Source organism: Notamacropus eugenii, chromosome 4 (assembly GCF_028372415.1).
Source record: "Notamacropus eugenii isolate mMacEug1 chromosome 4, mMacEug1.pri_v2, whole genome shotgun sequence".
In the NCBI taxonomy this organism is placed as follows: domain Eukaryota; kingdom Metazoa; phylum Chordata; class Mammalia; order Diprotodontia; family Macropodidae; genus Notamacropus; species Notamacropus eugenii.
This window is the reverse complement of record NC_092875.1, coordinates 6,189,081-6,207,150: the sequence shown is the minus strand read 5'-3', so window position 1 is coordinate 6,207,150 and position 18,070 is coordinate 6,189,081. Positions and strand designations below refer to the sequence as shown.

The 18,070-nt window shown below is 44.6% G+C and overlaps 1 protein-coding gene across 1 annotated transcript; it reads right to left on the bottom strand.

Annotated features, from left to right (window-relative positions):
* Positions 1–8,055: 8,055 nt before the first annotated feature.
* On the bottom strand, positions 8,056–17,482 carry LOC140502823 (glutathione S-transferase theta-2B-like). Its single transcript, XM_072606840.1, has 6 exons — positions 17,146–17,482; positions 12,373–12,460; positions 11,287–11,437; positions 10,935–11,108; positions 9,621–9,830; positions 8,056–8,365 (listed from the first exon to the last, which is right to left on the bottom strand). Exons 1-5 carry the CDS (start codon positions 17,255–17,257, stop codon positions 9,627–9,629), a joined length of 729 nt encoding a protein of 242 aa, XP_072462941.1. The 5' UTR covers positions 17,258–17,482; the 3' UTR covers positions 8,056–8,365; positions 9,621–9,626.
* Positions 17,483–18,070: the final 588 nt, after the last annotated feature.

The window sequence follows — 18,070 nt, the reverse complement described above, 5'->3', positions numbered from 1 at the left end:
TGTGCTTGCTCTCATGTTTTTTAGCATGATGTTTTCAGCCATGTTGACAAATGCTTTCAATGAGGATGAACACGGCATCAGGGTCAACTACCATACTGATGGTAAATTCTTCAGTTTGAAAGGTTACAAGCCAAGACCAAAGTGGAGTGTTAGTACATGATTTTCTGTTTGCAGATGATTGTGCACTCAATGCAGCCTCTGAAGCTGAGATGCAACAAAGTATGGATCAATTCTCTGCTGCCTGTGCTAATTTTATCCTAATAATTAAAACCAAGAAAACACATGTGCTCCATCAGCCACCACCACAGCATCCATACATGGAACCATCAATTACAAAAAATGGAGAAGTTTTGAATGCTGTGGATAAGTTCCCTTACCTCGGTAGTGTACTTTCTAGAGATGTACACATTGACAATGAGGTTGATGCACGCATTCTCAGAGCTAGCTCAGTGTTTGGGAGGCTCTGAAGAAAGGTTTGGGAGAGAAGAGGTATTAGACTGAATACCAAACTCAAGGTCTACAGAATCATTGTGCTGACCTCATTGTTATATGGTTATGAAACCTGGACAGCCTACCAGTGCCATGCCAGGAAACTGAATTGCTTCCATTTGAACTGTCTTGGGATGATTCTGAGGATCACCTGGCATGATAAGGTACCAGACACTGAAGTCCTTGCTGGAGCTGAACTGCCAAGTATTCAAACTATGCTTCAGAGAGTGCAACTCCAATGGGCTGGCCACATTGTTTGAATGCAAAATGTACATTTGCCAAAAAGACTATTTTATGGAGAACTTGCATTGGGCATGTGATCACTTGGTGGCCAGAAAAAACGCCCCACGTTGGGCGCCAGGTTGCTATGGTTCTTAATTTTTCTGCCAAAAGCTGAAGAAAGCAAACATATTGTCCGGGAATCAAGATGGCTCTCATGATTAATTTCCAGTCATTTGGGGTTAACACATAATTAGCCAATTCTTTTAATCTTATGAGGACATAAGGAGCATTTATCCCATAATCTGTAACCGCCTTTTTCGATTCTTTTATCTGTGCGGCTGGTATGGGCCCGTGAGTCCTCGTCACGGAGCCGTCCTCTGCTTTATCATCCAATACAGGGAACGCACTTATCCATTCCCCGCCAATCTCCCTTAAGCTAGTGTAATCACCATCCTCTCTCAGCTTTTCTAGAGTCTGCTGTAAGGCTGATTTTTTGAAAATTATTTGTACTTCCCTCATCTTGTTGCTAGGTGTCAGAATTGTTCCTCTTCTCTCACTATCTGTGCTTCCTCCCTTCTCACCATCAGTGAACTCCTTTTTCCAGCTAACCCTCCTTTTAGTTTTCAGCAAGCCCTTTAATTTTTCGGTTAACTCTTGCATGTCCTCTCTCAGTTCCCGAACTGTCTCTCTCTCTCGCCATTTCTCTTGTTCCAACTCTAAGTCTGGATATATGGATGCTGGCTGCCTTTCTGGGCTATTGTCCTTTATACTACTCCCTGACTCAGAGGGGGTCGTCTGTGAAGATGTGGTAAATGTTCTCATTTGCACTGCCTTGCCACCATCTTCCTCTATGAACACATTCTTCAGCATATTATATAGGAAGAAAGTGTGAGGATCCAATTTATTTGGGTTTTTGAGTTCAAAAGCTGTTAACTGCTCTCCAACAATGACCCAAGAGTCTAAACTCATAGGAGGTCGTTCTGACACCCAAGGACAGATTTCACAGATGGTATCTATGAACTTCCTTATATTTCTCAAACTTACTGTAGTTCCATGTTTCCTGATCTTTTTGTAAATTATTGCTGTGTATTGACACTGACTCAACTTTTGTGAGCTTTGCCCCATTTCAATCTTACTCACGGTTACACCTCTTCCCACCGAGCTGAATGTGCACGTCTTCTCCCGCATCTGCTTCTCGGATCTGCTTCCAGAGGACTCGGTGAGGCAGACAGGCTACCGTCTCCTGTCACGCTCAGGTATCTGCCTTTGACCCTGTCCTGATAGCTCCTGTACACTGTCTAGGCTTCTGGAGAGCCTGACTCACTCGGGGGGGACTGAGGGACCAGATTCCCTCAGCTGAGATTCCTGAGGGACCTAATTTCCCTTGGCTGAGTTTCTTAAGGGACCTAATCTCCCTTGGGTGAGTTTCTTAAGGAACCTAATTTCCCTTGGCTGAGCTTCCTGCTCCTTCCCCCCTGCTTGTGGCTCCACGTTGGTGGGTGCCAAGTTGCTAGTGGCCCCACGTTTGGGTGCCAGGTTACTATGGTTACGGCATAGCACAAGGACACTCTCAAGAACTTTGAATTTGACTGTGCAACATGGGAGACACTAGCACAGGACCACTCAGCATGGCATGCCCACGTAAGAAAAGGCGCTGTGCTCTTTGAGCAAAGCAGAATTGAGACAGTACAAAGTAAACACTAGATGTGCAAATTTGGGATAGTCACCCCAAATATTCACACGGAATATCTGTGCCCAACCTGTGGTAGAGCATTCAAAGCTCGTCTTGGTCTGATCAGCCACAGTCAGACACACTGAAATTTCACTTTACAATGGTGATGTCATTTTGGTCCTCTTCAAAGATGAAGGACAACAACAACAAAGCCCTTTCGGCATAGTTCCAAGAACAGTGGGATCAGCTCATAGCTCCACCAACAATGAATCAGTGTTCCAACTTTCCCTCATTTTCTCCAATATTTTTCATCTTCTTTTTTTGTCATGTTAGCCAATCTGATAGTGTAATGGTAATTTAAATGAAGAGGTCTTTCATATTCATTAATAGGCCCATGTGACCTGCCTGGGTAACATGGAAGCCTGAATCACATGCATCTCTGTTACATGAGTCTGTGGTGGGAGGAGTTTGCTGAATGGGTAGAACAGGGAGGGAGGAGCAGGAAGAGGCAGAGCTAGAGGAAATTAGTGAGAGAGCAGTCAGAGTTAGGAAGGATGCAGACTCCTGGCTAGCATGAATGCAAGAGCTTGTTTGTGATTTGTTTAATGGAGCTCATTTGTGGAAAGCCTAGCAGGGGAAGGCTTGGGGATAGTGTTGTCTTTTGCATTGTTATTGTGTCTAGATTTTTGTTACTATCATGGATTTGGCTTTCTGGAGTCTGAATAAATGTTTTGGTTCTGTCTTCTATGTGGAAGGTCTGTGGTATTTCATGATTCAGAATTGGGTCAAGATATTCATGGCCACTGTGAGCACTGGGAATATCACATTGGTGCTACAAATAGGTGAGATGTGGTACCTCAGAGTTGTTTTGATTCGCATCTCTTTAATTAATAGTGATTTAGAGCATTTTTTCATATGATTATGGATAGCTATATTTTCTTCCTCTGAAACCTGCCTGTTCATAATCCTTTGAGCATTTATCAACTGGGGAATGACTTATATTCTTTAAATTTGACTCAGTTCTCTCTATATTTTAGAGATGAAGCCTTTATCAAAGACACTAGATGTAAAAATTCTTTCCCAGATTTCTGCTTCCCTCCTAATCTTGGTTGCATTGGCTTTGTTTGTTCAAAACTTTTCAATTTAATGTAATCAAAACTATCCATTTTGCATTTCATGATGTTCTTTATCTCTTGTTGGGTCACACTCCATTCTACATAAATCTGACAAATAGTCTATTCTTTGCTCCCCTAATTTGTGTATAGTATCAGCCTTTATACCTAAATCATGTACCATTTGGACTTTATTCTTGTGTACAGTGTCAGGCATTTGTCTATACTATTTCCACCATACTATTATCCTGTTTTTCCAGCAGTTTTTGTCAAACAGTGAGTTCTTATCCCAGAAGCTGGGGTCAGTGGGTTTATGAAACAGTACACTGCTATAATCATTGACTTCTGTGTCCTGGGTACCTAACATATTCCACTGATCCACCCCTCTATTTCTTAACCAGTACCAAGTGGTTTTGATGATTGCTGCTTTATAATAATCAGTTTGAGATTTGGTAGGGCTAGGCCACATTCCCTAGCATTTCTTTTAATGAATTCCTTTGATATTCTGGACCTTTTGTTCTTCCAGATGAATTTTCATACTGTTTTTTCTAGTTGTAGAAAATAATTTTCTGGTAGTTTGATTGGTATGGCACTGAATGATTAATTTAGGTAGAATTGTTATTTTTATTATATTAGCTGAACCTACTCAGGAACAACTGATGTATTTCCAGTTACTTAGATCTGACTTTATTTGTGCAAAGTGTTTTGTAATTGTGTTCATATAGTCCCTGGGTTTGTTTTGGCAGGTAGACTTTCAGATATTTTATGGTGTTTGCCATAGTTTTAAATGGTATTTCTCTTTCTATCTCTTGCTATTGGGCTTTGTTACTAATATGTAGAAATTCAGGTGATTTATGTGGGTTTATTTTGAAACTTGCAGCTTTGCAAAGTTGCTTATTATTTCAAGTAGTTTTTTACTTGATTCTCTGGGATTCTCTAAGTATATCATCATATCATCTGCAAAGAGGGATAACTTAGTTTCTTCTCTGCCTATTCTAATTCCTTCAGTTTCTTTTTCTTGTCTTATTGCTAAAACTAACATTTCTGGTACCATATTGAATAACAGTGGTGATAGTCTTCTTTTTTTGAACCATTTTGTTTTCAAAAGGAAATCTGACTTCTCTGCCTTCCAAGTATCACCCCCAAACTCCTGCCCATGAGAAAGCAAGAAAACCATGGTCAAACAAAGAAAAATCTCTGATTGGGCATGTTGGAAAAAAGAAATCTCCATCTCCATTCATTCCATCAGTGTTCCCTGGAAGCGAGCAGCATGTTTCATCATGAGCTCCCTGGAATTCTTTTTGGTCATTACATGGATCTAGCCAGGACTAGACTAAGACTTTCAAAAGTGATTATCTTTACTAGACTGCTATTGTATAAACTGTTCTCTGGGTATGCTCACTTCATTTTACATCAGTTCATCTAAGTCGTTCCAGATTTTTCTGAGATCATCCTACTCATCATTTCTTATGGCACCAGAGTATTCCATTACATGGGGAAGCTAGGTGGTGCACTGGATAGAGCACCAGTGAAGGAGTCAGGAGGATCTGAGGTCAAATATCACCTCAGATACTTGACACTCACTAGCTGTGTGACTTTGGGCAAGTAACTTAACCCCAACTGCCTCATCCTGGGTCATCTCCACTCATCCTGATGAATATCTGGTCACTGGATTCAGATGACTCTGGAAGAGAAGTGAGGCTGGTGAGCTGCACAGCCCTCCCTCAATCAAAGTCAAATGAAGTCATGTCATTATTTCTCTGATGGGATGGTCTTCTTCGGCAACAAAGGATGACACACACATTCCATCACATTCACATACCTTAACCAGATATTCTATAGTGGACATTCCCCTTTTCAATTCTTTGTTACCACCAAAAGAGCTGCTATAAATACTTTTATACATGTGGGTCCTTTTCGTCTTTATTATCTTGTTGGGATATAGACCTAGGTTGAGTATTGCTGGGTCAAAGGTAATACACGGTTCAATAGCCCCATCTGAATCCCGGTGGGTCTAGTTTATTGCCAAAGCAGCCAATAAGATAAAGCTTCTGGTCTCTCACAGCTGCACTCCTAATGGGATTCCTATCTCTTCATACCCATCTCTTACCTTCCAGTCCTTCCCATGCCTTCTCCTTTCAGGCCCCTGCCCACAACAACCAGGTTGCTCGTCTTTTCACTGTGGCATGCCCTTGCTCTCTGAGCCCAGAGGTATGTAGAACATAGAGACAAAAAGAACCCCAGGAGCCATCAAGCCCAATCCAGACTTGGCCAGAAATTCTCTCCATAAGAGCCTTCCAGTTTAAGGGTTCCAGGTACTGGAGGCAGTTCATTCCACTCATTATTAGGAAGTTTTCCTCTAGACTGAACCAATATCTGCCTCCTTGCAACTGCCTCCTGCTCCCATCCCCTCCCATTACTCATTTTTCTGACTTCTGGAGAAAATAACAGGTCTAGTCTCTTTTCTAGATGATAGCCCTTTATATATTAAACATAACCCTGTCCCTTGCTGCCACCACTCCACACCAGGAGTTCTCAAACATCCTTGTTCACTGACATTCCCAAATTTTTCAATTCACTCCTACGTAAGGGAGGCATTCCACATCCTGATCTCAATAAGTATAAAGGGATAGGAAAGTTTTAAATGTGTAAGTAAGATGGTTCATGCTCTGTGATCTCTCTGAAGCAATAAGGCAATTGCTGATTGGCTGACCAAAAGGGCTGTCTCTATCTTTGGGAGCTTTAAACTGCAGGAAGAATTTCAGAGGTGAGTCCATCTGTCAAGCAATCAAGCAGTAAGAGATTCAAGGATCAGGAAAAGCATAAATTTTTGCCAGTACTAGATGGAAAAAATTGGGACAGATGAGCCCAGAGGGAGCACTGCATTCCATCTGTCTTATTAATCATAGCGTTGGAAAAATTAGACCAGTAGAAGACAATATATGCATAGGAAACACTGAGAAATAACATCTACACAGATGGAGACAGAAAAATAGCCACCCAATGCAGGAAAAAGGTTCAACTACTGCAATTTCCTCTTACCAGAGAAGAATGCTGACTATGGTCTTAAGTCTGTTGTTGTTCAGTTGGCTCTGACACTTCAGGACCTCATTTGGGGTTTTCTTGGTAAAGACAATGGAATAGTTTGCCATTTCCTTCTCCAGATCAGCTTACAGATGAGACAACTGAGACAAACAGGGTTATGTGACTTGGCTAGGGTCACACAGCTATTGTCTGAGACTAGATCTGAACTCATGAAAATCAATCTTGCTGCATCCAGGCCTGGTGCTCTATCCTCTATATCACTGAGCTGCCCTTTATGGTCTTAAGAGAAGATGTAATAACCAGAAACTATGAGTTGGCCTTTTTCCATGTATGCTGTCCACCTGTACACTTCACCATTGTTGTATGCAACAGTTAGTGACCACTATCCCAAGGAGCTGTGTGTACTTGTGGTAGAGTGTGGTCCAGACTGTTGGAGGTAGGGGGAATAGAATTCAGTATCCTTAATATACCACTGTAGTAAATCCTTTTCCAAAAGTTAATGGAAGTCTGCATGGTTTTCAACAGGAAGCACATTAGTGGGGCCTCACGGTATAGAAAACAGGGCCCTTAAAACTACCTACAAAAACCATCAGGGGAAAAATAGTCGACTGCCTCCTGGGACCCAGCACCATAACATGCCCTGGAGTTGGGAAAATAGCCCAGAGGTGTAGCATGGTCCTGAGATGTTTCACCATGCTAGCGTCCAGGAAGAGTGGTGGGCACGATTCTTCCTCTTCACTCTCACTTAAGGATCATTGTCTTTTTCTAGAGCTTGGTCCCTGTGTTGTTCTGTTTGGTGACTGCCTCACCTGGTCCACCACTGCATGTCATGTCCTACTCCTTGGCTATCTTCTCAACATCTGACTTTCTCCAAGGCCCTGTCCTCCCTTTGATTCTGGAACCATGATCAAATCAACTCTGGCATTGCTCCTAGAAGGAGTGAGTCCATCTACTCTTCTAGATCCAATCATGATCCCAGGAACACTAGAGTCAGGAAGACCTGAGTTCAAAGTCAACCTCAGACACTTAACTTGCTGTGTGACCCTGGACCAGTCACTTCTCTTCTGTTTGCCTCAGCTTCCTAAACAATGAAACAGAGATAACAATAGCAACGACTTCACAGGGTTGATGTTGAGGATCAAATGAGATAATCATTATAAAGTGTTTAGCACAGTACCTGGAACTTCCTGAGCACTCTGTGAGTGTTAGCTACTATTAGTTATTAATATTGATCCTTACGACAGCCCTGGGAAGTAGGTGTTATGATTCTCCTCCTCCTACAGATGAGTTAATACGAACTATAAAGCCTGTGACATTTTTGTTTATTTAAATTTCTGAGATTAGTTTGTTTGCTGTGGGCAGAGAATGAAAAAAGCTAATGGGGAAAGAGGTGGTTCTGACTTGCTCCATAAACTGGAACAGAGGCAGAGCTGATTGCTTAATTAATTACTTAATCAATGAGATGGTGCATTTTTATAAATTAGAAAGAGAAGAAAGAATGAACAGACAAACAAATGAATGAAAAAGCATTTATTCAGTTCTTATCATACATCAATCACTATGCCAAATGCTTGGGATACAAAAATAAGCAAAAAGACCATCTGAGCCATCAAAGAGCTCTTATATTTTATGGGGGGGGGGGAAGGAGACAACATAAAGGGGAGCAAGGTCATGAGAAGGGGGTGGAGGATATGGGCATATAGTTTGGAAATAGAATGGAGCACTGGAGAAAGTTCTTCTGTCAGTCTGTTGTCCGAGGGCCAAGGTCCAGGATGTGGGGTGAGGAGGAGGAGGAAGACGAAGGAGGATCATTGTTTGGAAATATCTGAGAGAATATTAGAACACAGTCTTCAGATATCTGAGATCCTGTCACGTGGAAAAGCAATTATGGGTGTTTTCCTTGGCCTCCCAGGGCAGAGGGAGGAGCAATGGGGAGATATGGAAGATTTAGGATCAACATAATGAAGAATCACCTGGATCTTAGAGCAATCTGAAACCTTGGATAGGCTGTGTCCAAAGGGAATGAGTTCCCACTCCTAGCCATCTAGAATTTGAAACTGAATGAACACGCCTTTAGGATTGTAGAGAATTCCACTTTGGTGCACATTAGATCAGATGTGCTCTGGGGTCCTTTGGCCTCCAAAGCCAGTCCTCTCCCCACTCCTCCTGCTGTGTCTCTGTCCCTGTTGAGGCCTTGGAGCTCTTAGTTCATTTAAAGCCCTGGGACCTTTTCTCCTTGAATTTCCATCAAGACAAGTGGTTTACCACTCAGTTGTAGTGTTGGCTATTACTTTTTAAAATAAATTTAAATTTTACATTTGTTTGTATAAAACCTATAAATTCCCAGCCCCAATCTGAGGCTTCCAGACAACTGAAATCTTTTGGCTCAAACATTCTAGGTTGATTCACTGATCTCTCCCTATGTGTGGATATGAACTTGTCACTGTCTACGGGGGAGAATTATTTGAGGTATCCAGATGTGTGCTGGTGTGCACAAATGCAGCCATGGAGGTGTGTGGATGCTGGTCACAAATTTATGTAGGAGGTGATATCCACAGATGCCTGTCTGTCCTGTGCTCTCCATCACTGGGGCTCATTCCTTTGGGGGATTCTGACCTAGGGAGAAATTCTAGAAGGGAAGCAGGTCCTGGATCTCAGAACATTATTCCCTTTAGCCTTCACTAATGGAGGGGCTGGGCCCTGCTTCTTCTCTCTGCCCATCAGCTCCTGGGAAGATCCCAGTCTGCCTAAGGAAGTAGGAGCTGTGGGCTTTGTCCTTGAAGGATTCCCAGGTACTGCAGGCTGGAAATACCTGGAGGGTGGGGACTGCAGAGGAGCTGGCTGGTCCTCCATGGGCAGGAGAATGGAATGTGAGGGGAGGGGAAGCCAAACTCAGGCCCTGACCCAAGAAGCAGTTACAGCATAGGTGAGCCTGATTGTGAGACTGCCACTGGAGACACAGATTACATTTCTAGGGAACAGAGGAAAGAAACTCTGCCTTCTCTTTCTTTTCTCTTCACATTCAGGGACTTCTCCCTCATTAAGCCCTAGTTCACTTATCCCATAGCCCTCAATCTCACCTTGTATTAGGGGATCTTTGAAAGACGTAACTTTATCATCTCCTTCATGGCCAAGGGGATGTCCTTCAAGGTCCTGGGCTCTGCACAGAGATTACAGATGGCTTCCCGGACCTCGTGGCATAGCTTCTCCCCCAAGATGGCCTCCACCCGCCCACGCCAAGCTGCCAACTTGGGCCGTCCCTCGAAGACATCAAAACCAGCATAGACGGTCTGCAGGAAAACACTTCCAACTCATTATTTCCCAAAATGAAATCATCTTCTCACTAGCCTTTCCCTCTCCATCCAAACTTTCCAATTTCTGTTTCACCTTCCTTCTTATCACCTTGATTTACAAACTGGGGATTATGCTTGGTATTTCCTCTATAATCCCACCTAGCCAATCAGTTGCCAAGTGTACTTAATTCCAACTTTCCAAGAAATACATCATACATTTCCTCATCTCCATTTTATATGGCCACTAGGGAATCCACTAGGGATTCATCATCTCTTGTCTGGAAAATGGGCACCTAATCCAGTTCTTCCTCATCCATCTGCCTCACAGCTCCCCAGTTCATCTTCCTAAAGCACAGATTAACCCTGCCCCTGCCACTCTCTTGCTCAACATTCTTCCAAGTTTCACTGTCCCCTCACCCAAAGAATACAATGTAATGGACTGGACTTGAACATCTGCCATCTTGGCTGATTTCCTATTGCTCCCTTTCCTGGAGTCTGTGTCCCAGGCACACTGGCCATTGAGATTTTCTTTGAGCTTGGTATCCCATTTCCAGTCTTACCACCTAAACACACAAACTCTCATGCCTGGAATCCTATTCTTCTTTGCCCCACCCCCACACCTGATTCTGGAATCCTCAGTTCCCCCTCCAAGTCTGAGCTTAGGCATCTCCTTCTCCTCTCAATGGTTAGCCCTCTGACCTTCCTCAGGTGACCTTGAATTTGTTTCCTTATCTGTATCCACATTGTATCTTCCAGTAAAACACCAAGTCCATGAGGGCAGAGGTAGGATTTCTCTCCACTCCAATTCGAGCCCTCATCCTAGGGCACTTTATCCTACATATTCATCCTCCCTCAAATACTCAGACTTCCTAGGTTCTCCATGTACCCATTTTCCATGACTTGTACCACCACTGCCCCTCAGCTACACACAGAAATAGTCAAACCCTTGACCTCACCATCACCCACAAGTCTTTTACTTCCATACACATGAATTCAGAAAGTCCTTTATCTGATCATGCTCTTCTATGGTCCCAACTTTCCTTCTGCCTCACACTCCCTCATGTTTTTCTTGGTCACCAGGACAGAGTCTGTCCCCCACACCTGCATCAGCTCCTCCAGTGCCATTAGATCAGCAAAGGAGATTTGGTCACCAGTGAGGAAGGGCTTGTCTTGCAAGAACTTCTGCTCCAGATGTTCTAGTTGTTGCATCATGGAAGCTATGTTCCTGTCCACTTTCTCCTGGGGGACATGTATACCAGCATGAGGGCCCAGCACCTGTCAGAGTGGGACAGAAGGGTTCAGTCTCAACTCCACACAAATGGTCACCTCCCCAAGTCCATCTGGGTCCATCTCCTCATCTGAAGGCTTTAGGGATTCTGATCAAGGTTAGAGGTCAGGGCAGGATGTAAGAGCTCCCTAACACCTCACCCTCAGCTCAGGCCCATTGTCTTACCTGTAGCCACAGCGGTGTGCCAAAGGTACCTCGAATGGAGTCAGCATGCCAGGACAGGTATTCTTGAACCCGTGCCCGGGCCTGCAGGTCTGGAGGATACCAGTGAGCTGGGGTGTTGTATTTCTGACTCAGGTAATGCAGGATGGCCACACTGAGGGGTAGGAAAAGCAGCCCTAGTCAACTTCCTCCCAAGGCCCCTTCCCAGGATTCTCCCCTTTATGTCTTCTCTGGGCACAGTAGGTTTATCATGGCAGTATCCTCAAGAATTTTCATAAAGAGATTCCTCCTTCAAAAGATTAAAGGATTTCCTTTGGTCATCTCATCCAACTGTTCTTGTGCAAAACTTTCTAGGGAACTGTGCCTGTGCCTTTCTGTGTGTGTGTGTATGAACACACGTGTGTGCATGTATGTCTATGTGTGGGTAAGAGTGGGTTGGTTGAGGGGTAAGTGTGGATGCCACAAGACTGTATGATCTTCCCCCAAGGCCAGCCCCCTGGCCCTTGACTTTCTGTCCTTGTCAGTCAATAGGGCCTTAAGCAGCAGCCAAGCAAATGCTCTTGAGTTACAGCAGGAGGAAAAAAGGAAAAGATGATGAAGAAAGGAAGAAACTTGGCAAACTTCTCATAGTAATTTAGAGATAAAACCTGGACTAGAATCCAGGGCCCAAAGGATCTCTATTCTCCACCCCCAAGTTTGATCCACTGCATATCTCTCTCTCTCTCTTCTTGTACCCCTGGACATCTTTCTGGTCTCCAAGAAAGCTGAGATTACATAGGCAAGGTGAACTGTAATACAATGCATGTCTTTATGCCCAATGTTGACTGACTCCTAACTGTGAAGCCATTCAAAGCCAAAAGGCCCCATTATCTCTCTCTCCCTCCCTCTTTCCTTCCCTTCTTTTTCTTCTGCCTCTCTCCCTTTCTGTCCATCCCTCTCTCTTTCTTCTTTTCTCCCTCTCACCCACCACTCACCTCACTGCACATGTCTGAATAGATAGTGAAAGAAAATTTGGGAAAAAAATGAGGGTGTGAGTGAGGGAGGGCATAAAGGCAGTAGGGAAGCTGGGCCCAGAGCCAGGAAAGGTACCTTTCTGCCAAGGTGAAATCTCCATCTTTCATGGCTGGCACTTTCTTCAGGCTGTTCACTTTGGCAAAATCATCAGTCATGTGCTGTCCTAAAGGGAAAGCAGATGGGCTGGATGAAGCAAGAAGGGCCCTCTTCCCTCCCCACCAAGCTGTGGCCCTCTGGGAGCTGGCCACTGCTTCTCATTGCTTGGGCTTCCTTAAAGTGGGGTGAGACACTCATTTCCCAGGTTCTCAGTGTGAGGCAGTTGGCCATGAGGTGTTGGGGAGGGCATTACAGCTGTCAATATTGTCCTCGCTCTTTGTGACTCCTCATTCCTAGGGAAAAGTCTTCTCCAAGGAGGTGAGCCCAAGACCAAGGTCATGAATGTGGTCTACTCAAGGTCAAAGTAGAGAGGACAGCACAGGGCAAAGCCCTAAAGGCCTCTTCCAGTCTACCTAGGCCAAACCCCTCATTCCAGAAGAGATCAAGCAGGTGAAAGGGGCAACAGGAGAGAATCTTATTCTGTGCCTGGTTCTGAGCAAAAGAGTAGAAAGTAGAAAGTAGTGCTAAAGTAGAAATGATGGAACCCTAGAGTGCAGGTGACCGTTCCACCTGAGAGATGTGCTTTTAATGTTCAGTCATTTTCAGTCTTCTCTGACTCTCCATGACCCTATCTGAGGTTTTCTTTGCAAAGATACTGGAAGGGTTTGCCATTTCCTTCTCCATCCCATTTTATAGATGAGGAAACTGAGGCAAACAGGATATAGTGACTTCCTCAGGGTCACACAGCTAGTAAGTATCTGAGGCTAGATTTGAACTCAGAAAGATGAGTCTTCCTGACTCTAGGCCCAGCACTCGACCCATTGTGTCACCTAGTTGCCCTAGGGTTTGTGACAAAACAAGGTAAAGTGGTCATGGTCTCCTATGCACTCTGAATTTCTGGAGAACAGATACCCAAGAATTCAGGGAAAATTTGGGTTCTATCTCATGGACCAATAGTCTGTAAGGAAAGTTACCCCAAACCAGTGAGTAGCTCTCAACAATGAAATAATTTCTGAAGGTGCAAAGAAACAATTTCGTGAGATATGGAAACATTGGAGGTGTCTAAAGAGATGGATGTGAGGTCACTCAGACTTTTTGCACAATGAGGTCATTGCACAAGTAGATGGGATAATGTAGTAGCTGTTTTGTATTTAGGTTACAGCAAGTCATATGACAAAGTGCCTCATTTTATCTGAGTGTAAAAGATGGGGAGAGGTGGGCTAGAATAGGTTTCCAAAGTGTGTGATACAGTCCCTTGGGGAGAGCTGGAACAGCCCAGGAGAGTGGTAGTACCGTTGGGTACATTTGGAAGAGGGGATATTGAATAAAAATAAGGGGGTGGTAGAAGAAGAAGAAGAAGGAAATGAGAAGAAAAATTTGAAACAAACATTTGTACATGTCGCATCTGATGTATAACAGAGTTAAAGTTGTAGCGACTACATTATTTTCCAAGTAAATATACAAAATGCAAGTTATAACAGATCAGAGGTTAAGTCCACCAACAGGTCTTAACAAACAAGTATTGGAGGGCAAGCCTGTAGCAGGTTGTCAAGGAAGTCCAACACAGAGACAGGAATATGTATGTATAATGACATGTTTACAATACAGTACTATATGGATAATGGGGCATGCAGAAAATAACAAACCCCACAAATTTACAACAAATTATTAAAATTTAATGTGTGTCATTAAAAATATTGGGTTTTTTTAAATGATGCAAATTTTAAAAAAAAACTTAAAGGGTTAAAGAAAGTACATTTCCAGGGGGGTGGGACCTCAGGGTAATTTTTTCTTAAAGGGAGTAATAGGCCAAATAAGTTTGGGAACCTCTGGGCTAGATGACAATGCAGGGAGGTGGGACAGAGGCAAACATCATGCTACATTCAGATCTGGTTGAATGATCTGACATGTCCTTGGCCAGTCAATAGTTTTATCAGTGATGTCCATGAAGGCATCAATGGCACAAAAAGTCACATTTCCAGGTGCTGTGCATCTAAGAGGGAGAGTTAGTATGTTAGATGGCTTCACCTCCCACCTGTTTGCAGTCCTGGAGGCTTTACCATCTTCTCCCAGAATCTCCTCCTCTTGAAAGATCCCATCAGCCCTGGGACTGATACCTCCTCAGAATATTCACTCTTGGAACCTCTGCTTGGCTGGTGGAGATCCTCTGGTTAAGGAGGGTACCCAGGGCAGCCCACCTAGCTACACCCTCTGGACTTCACCAGGCCTCCACACCAGGTGCCTTCCTTTCCTTGGCAGCTTTTCTAAAAAATGTTTTCTTTCCCATGACATTGTGAGCTTCTTGAGGACAGGGAATGTCTTTGCGCTTTCTTTGTGTCCCCTAGCATTTATATAGCACCTTAAAGTTTGGCAATGTGCTTTGAGTTCATTAACTCATTTATCCTCACAACAACTTTACAAGGTGGATCCTGTTTTTATTCCCATTTTTCAGAGGAGGAAACTGAGGCTGATAAAGGTTAATTGACATGCCCAAGGTCACAAGGCAGCATCCATATACTTCAAGGCCACCTACCTGCCCAGGAGTGATTAAATCCTGAGAGACTGAGGGATTTAATAGAGAGAAATGCTTTCTCCAGTTCATTTCATAAATATTTAATGAAGTGAACTGAGGACTCTGAGCTTAGTTGATTAAAAATATGTGTGTGCAAATTATATTAATGGGAAATAAACAAATATGACCCCTGGATGTTTCTAGTCCTTTGTTCTGAAAGAGGACCATGACATCAGGAGGAAAGTGAAAAGTACAGTGAGGGTGGGCTGTGCAAAGTCACCAGCCTCACTTTCTCCTCCAGAGCCATCTGGATCCATTGGTCAGATATAGATCAGGGCAACTGGACATGGCCCTGCCCCTGGAAGACTCTGGAGTTTGAGGTATCAAGAAAGATGAAACTGAGTCAAGTAGCAGGCTCTAGAGGCCAGCCAGTTTCCAGGGTAGCCCTGGGTCTTGTGCTCTACCCATTCATGGATTCTCTTTGAGAATGAAGGAGGAACACCAAGGCAGCAGCACTTCCCTTCCAACCCACTTCTCTCCCTCCAGTTTGCCAGTCAATCCCTTAGCTTTCTGTTCCCCTCATTTTCCTTTCCCCCACTAGTTTAGCCAAATTGGAGAGTTTTGATTTCCCCATTTAATCTGATTATCTTTAGACTACTTAATTGATTATTTTCAAATGAATAACTAGTTGGTCAACAAAGGCAAGATGTTTAATGTGGTCATGGGATTCAAGGGTGCCAAAATGAAATAAGTTTTTTTCCCCTTGAAAAGATAGGAGGCTATGTTATTTATTATACAGGAAAGTTGGACAGGGAAGTGAAAAGGAAGAGAGGGAGGAACAGAGAGAGGGAGAGAAAAAGGAAGGAAAGGGAGAGAGGGGCAGATTGGAGGAGAGGAAGGGGAAAGTGGAAGGAGAAAAAGAGAGGGAGAAAGAAGAGAGGAAAAGAGAGCAAAAGAGAATAGAGAGGAAGAATTCTTTTCCATGAGTTTGGAGGGGTACACCGAAGAAAAATAAAGAATTACCAATAGAAATAGATGAGAAAAGCAGCCTAATGGAACCACTGGTCCCCTGAGCTTGTCTGAGAGAGAAACCTGCAGGACGGGGACCAGGAAGGGGTTGGTACATTTGTCACTGGTTTGGGCTGGAGGATTCCAGTTGATTTCAGCACTAGTACTGCAAGCTGGTTGGCCCTGGACTAGAGGACTTGGAGTCGAGAGGGCCTGGGTTCAAGGAACTCCAATGACACATACTCCAATAAGCTCCAGAAACCCAGGCAACCCTCTAGTGGTAGTGGCAGGAGTTTTTTATGGTCGTTTACTAAGTCAAATCAACAAGCACCTACTAGATGCCAGTCACTCCACTAAACCCCAGGGACAGAATATCAAAGGTGTTTGTTTTGTTTCATTTATTTATTGATGAAAATCCTGCCTGTATACCCCGAGGATAGCTCAGAGCACCCAGCAGGTGGCCCAGGATGCCCTCAGGGCAGGGTGCCCAGGACTGCGGGCCAGCTAAGAAGAGGCCCACAGTGTTCACAGCACGACTGACTCACATACAGCTGAACCGCCCCAGATCTGAGGTCCAGCATGAGCTTCCAAAGGGGAAAAGGGAATTTTTTTCTAGAATGGAGGGAAAGAGGGAAGGAAAGAGGGCGAGAAGGGGACAAGAACGCTTCCCAGTGAGAGAGGAAGGAGAAAGTATGGTCTGTGACCGGGAAAAGTGAAAGTGGGAGGCAGGGATTTCCTTTCCGCCATAAAGCCGCAAGTTTCCTTCTTTATGGAGAGCGGGCTCCAAGCTCACCTCCCTCCTCAGTGACTACCCTTCCCTCCCTGGGTAATCTCGGTCATTAGATGGCATGGAGCAGATCACTCCGTGACTGGTGGGACCCTGTCCTTGCCTCCTCCAAGCCCTATCCAAAAGGTCCTCCAAAAGTCGGGGAGCAGGAGGAGGGAGGTCCCTGCCCATCTTGAGCTCTTGTGTCTGTTGCCCCCATACCTACGGCGATAGTCCGGGAGGAGGGAGCTGCCCCCTCTTTCCTAAGGAGCCCGGGGCCCATCTGCAGGATGACCCCCCATCCCGTCCGCCCCTCGACTCCCACTTTCAGGGGGAAGGGGGAAGAGGAACGGCTTGGCTGGGATGGAGTCCAGGACTGGAGCTGAGCTCAGGGTGAGGGGCGCAGGGTTTGTTTAAGGGGGGGCAGAGATCGTTTGGGGGTCAGTATTTGGGGCTGGGCGCTCACCCTGGAACAGCTCCACCCTCTGCAGCTCGAAGGGGATGCGATTAACCTTGGCGAAGAGGTAGACGGCGCGGCTGGGCTGGGAGAGGAAGTCCAGGTAGAGTTTCAAGCCCATGGCTGCAAAGACCTGTGCGGATCCGATGGATCCTGATCTAGGAGGAGGAGGTGAAGGAGGAGGTCCCTCTCTAAGCAGGGTCGGGGCAGTCCTCCGCCCTCCGGGAGGACCAATGCAAAGGCCCGGAGTTGAGTGAGGGCTGGGAGAGGCCGGATTGGTTCCTAGAGACGCGGTGTGACGTCCCCCTTTTCTCCCTCTACTCTCCTGAGACTCTAAGGGCAAGGCCTGGACAGGAAGGAGAGGAAAGAACTTGTTCCTGAAGATGGCCTTCTCTCCCCTCCCCACCTCCTAGGCTCAGGGCCAGCCCAGCGATTTGCTGGTCTCCAAGGCTCCTGGCTGGATCCTTTGCGGATTAGTCTGGTTTGGTAAAACTGGAAAAGGCCTTTGCCATTCTGATCTGAATTAATCAAGCAGAAGAAGAGCCTGGACCTCTCTGAAGTAAACTAAGGAAATACCTCTTCCTATGTCAACAAGGTCAGATGGGACTGCCTGAGCATACTTCATGAGACCCTTAACCCAAGACACTATCTTGAATAATGGGACTTTTTCCATATCTTAATAGTTTGTGGACATATACTATGTTATGGCATGTTAATGGTAAAGAAAACACAGATGTCTTGGGTCATAATTTCAATTGAAACTTTGTCAACTCTGTTCTCTCATTGTGTTTACAACCTATACAATTAAGAAATTCTTTTCTTGTGGTATAGTTACTCACTTATAGAGACCATAAAACTGAAGGACACAGACAACCTTGGATTGTCCTAAACAGATTTAAGCCTGGTCATTCTTGTATTAGTCAGAAGTTTTTCT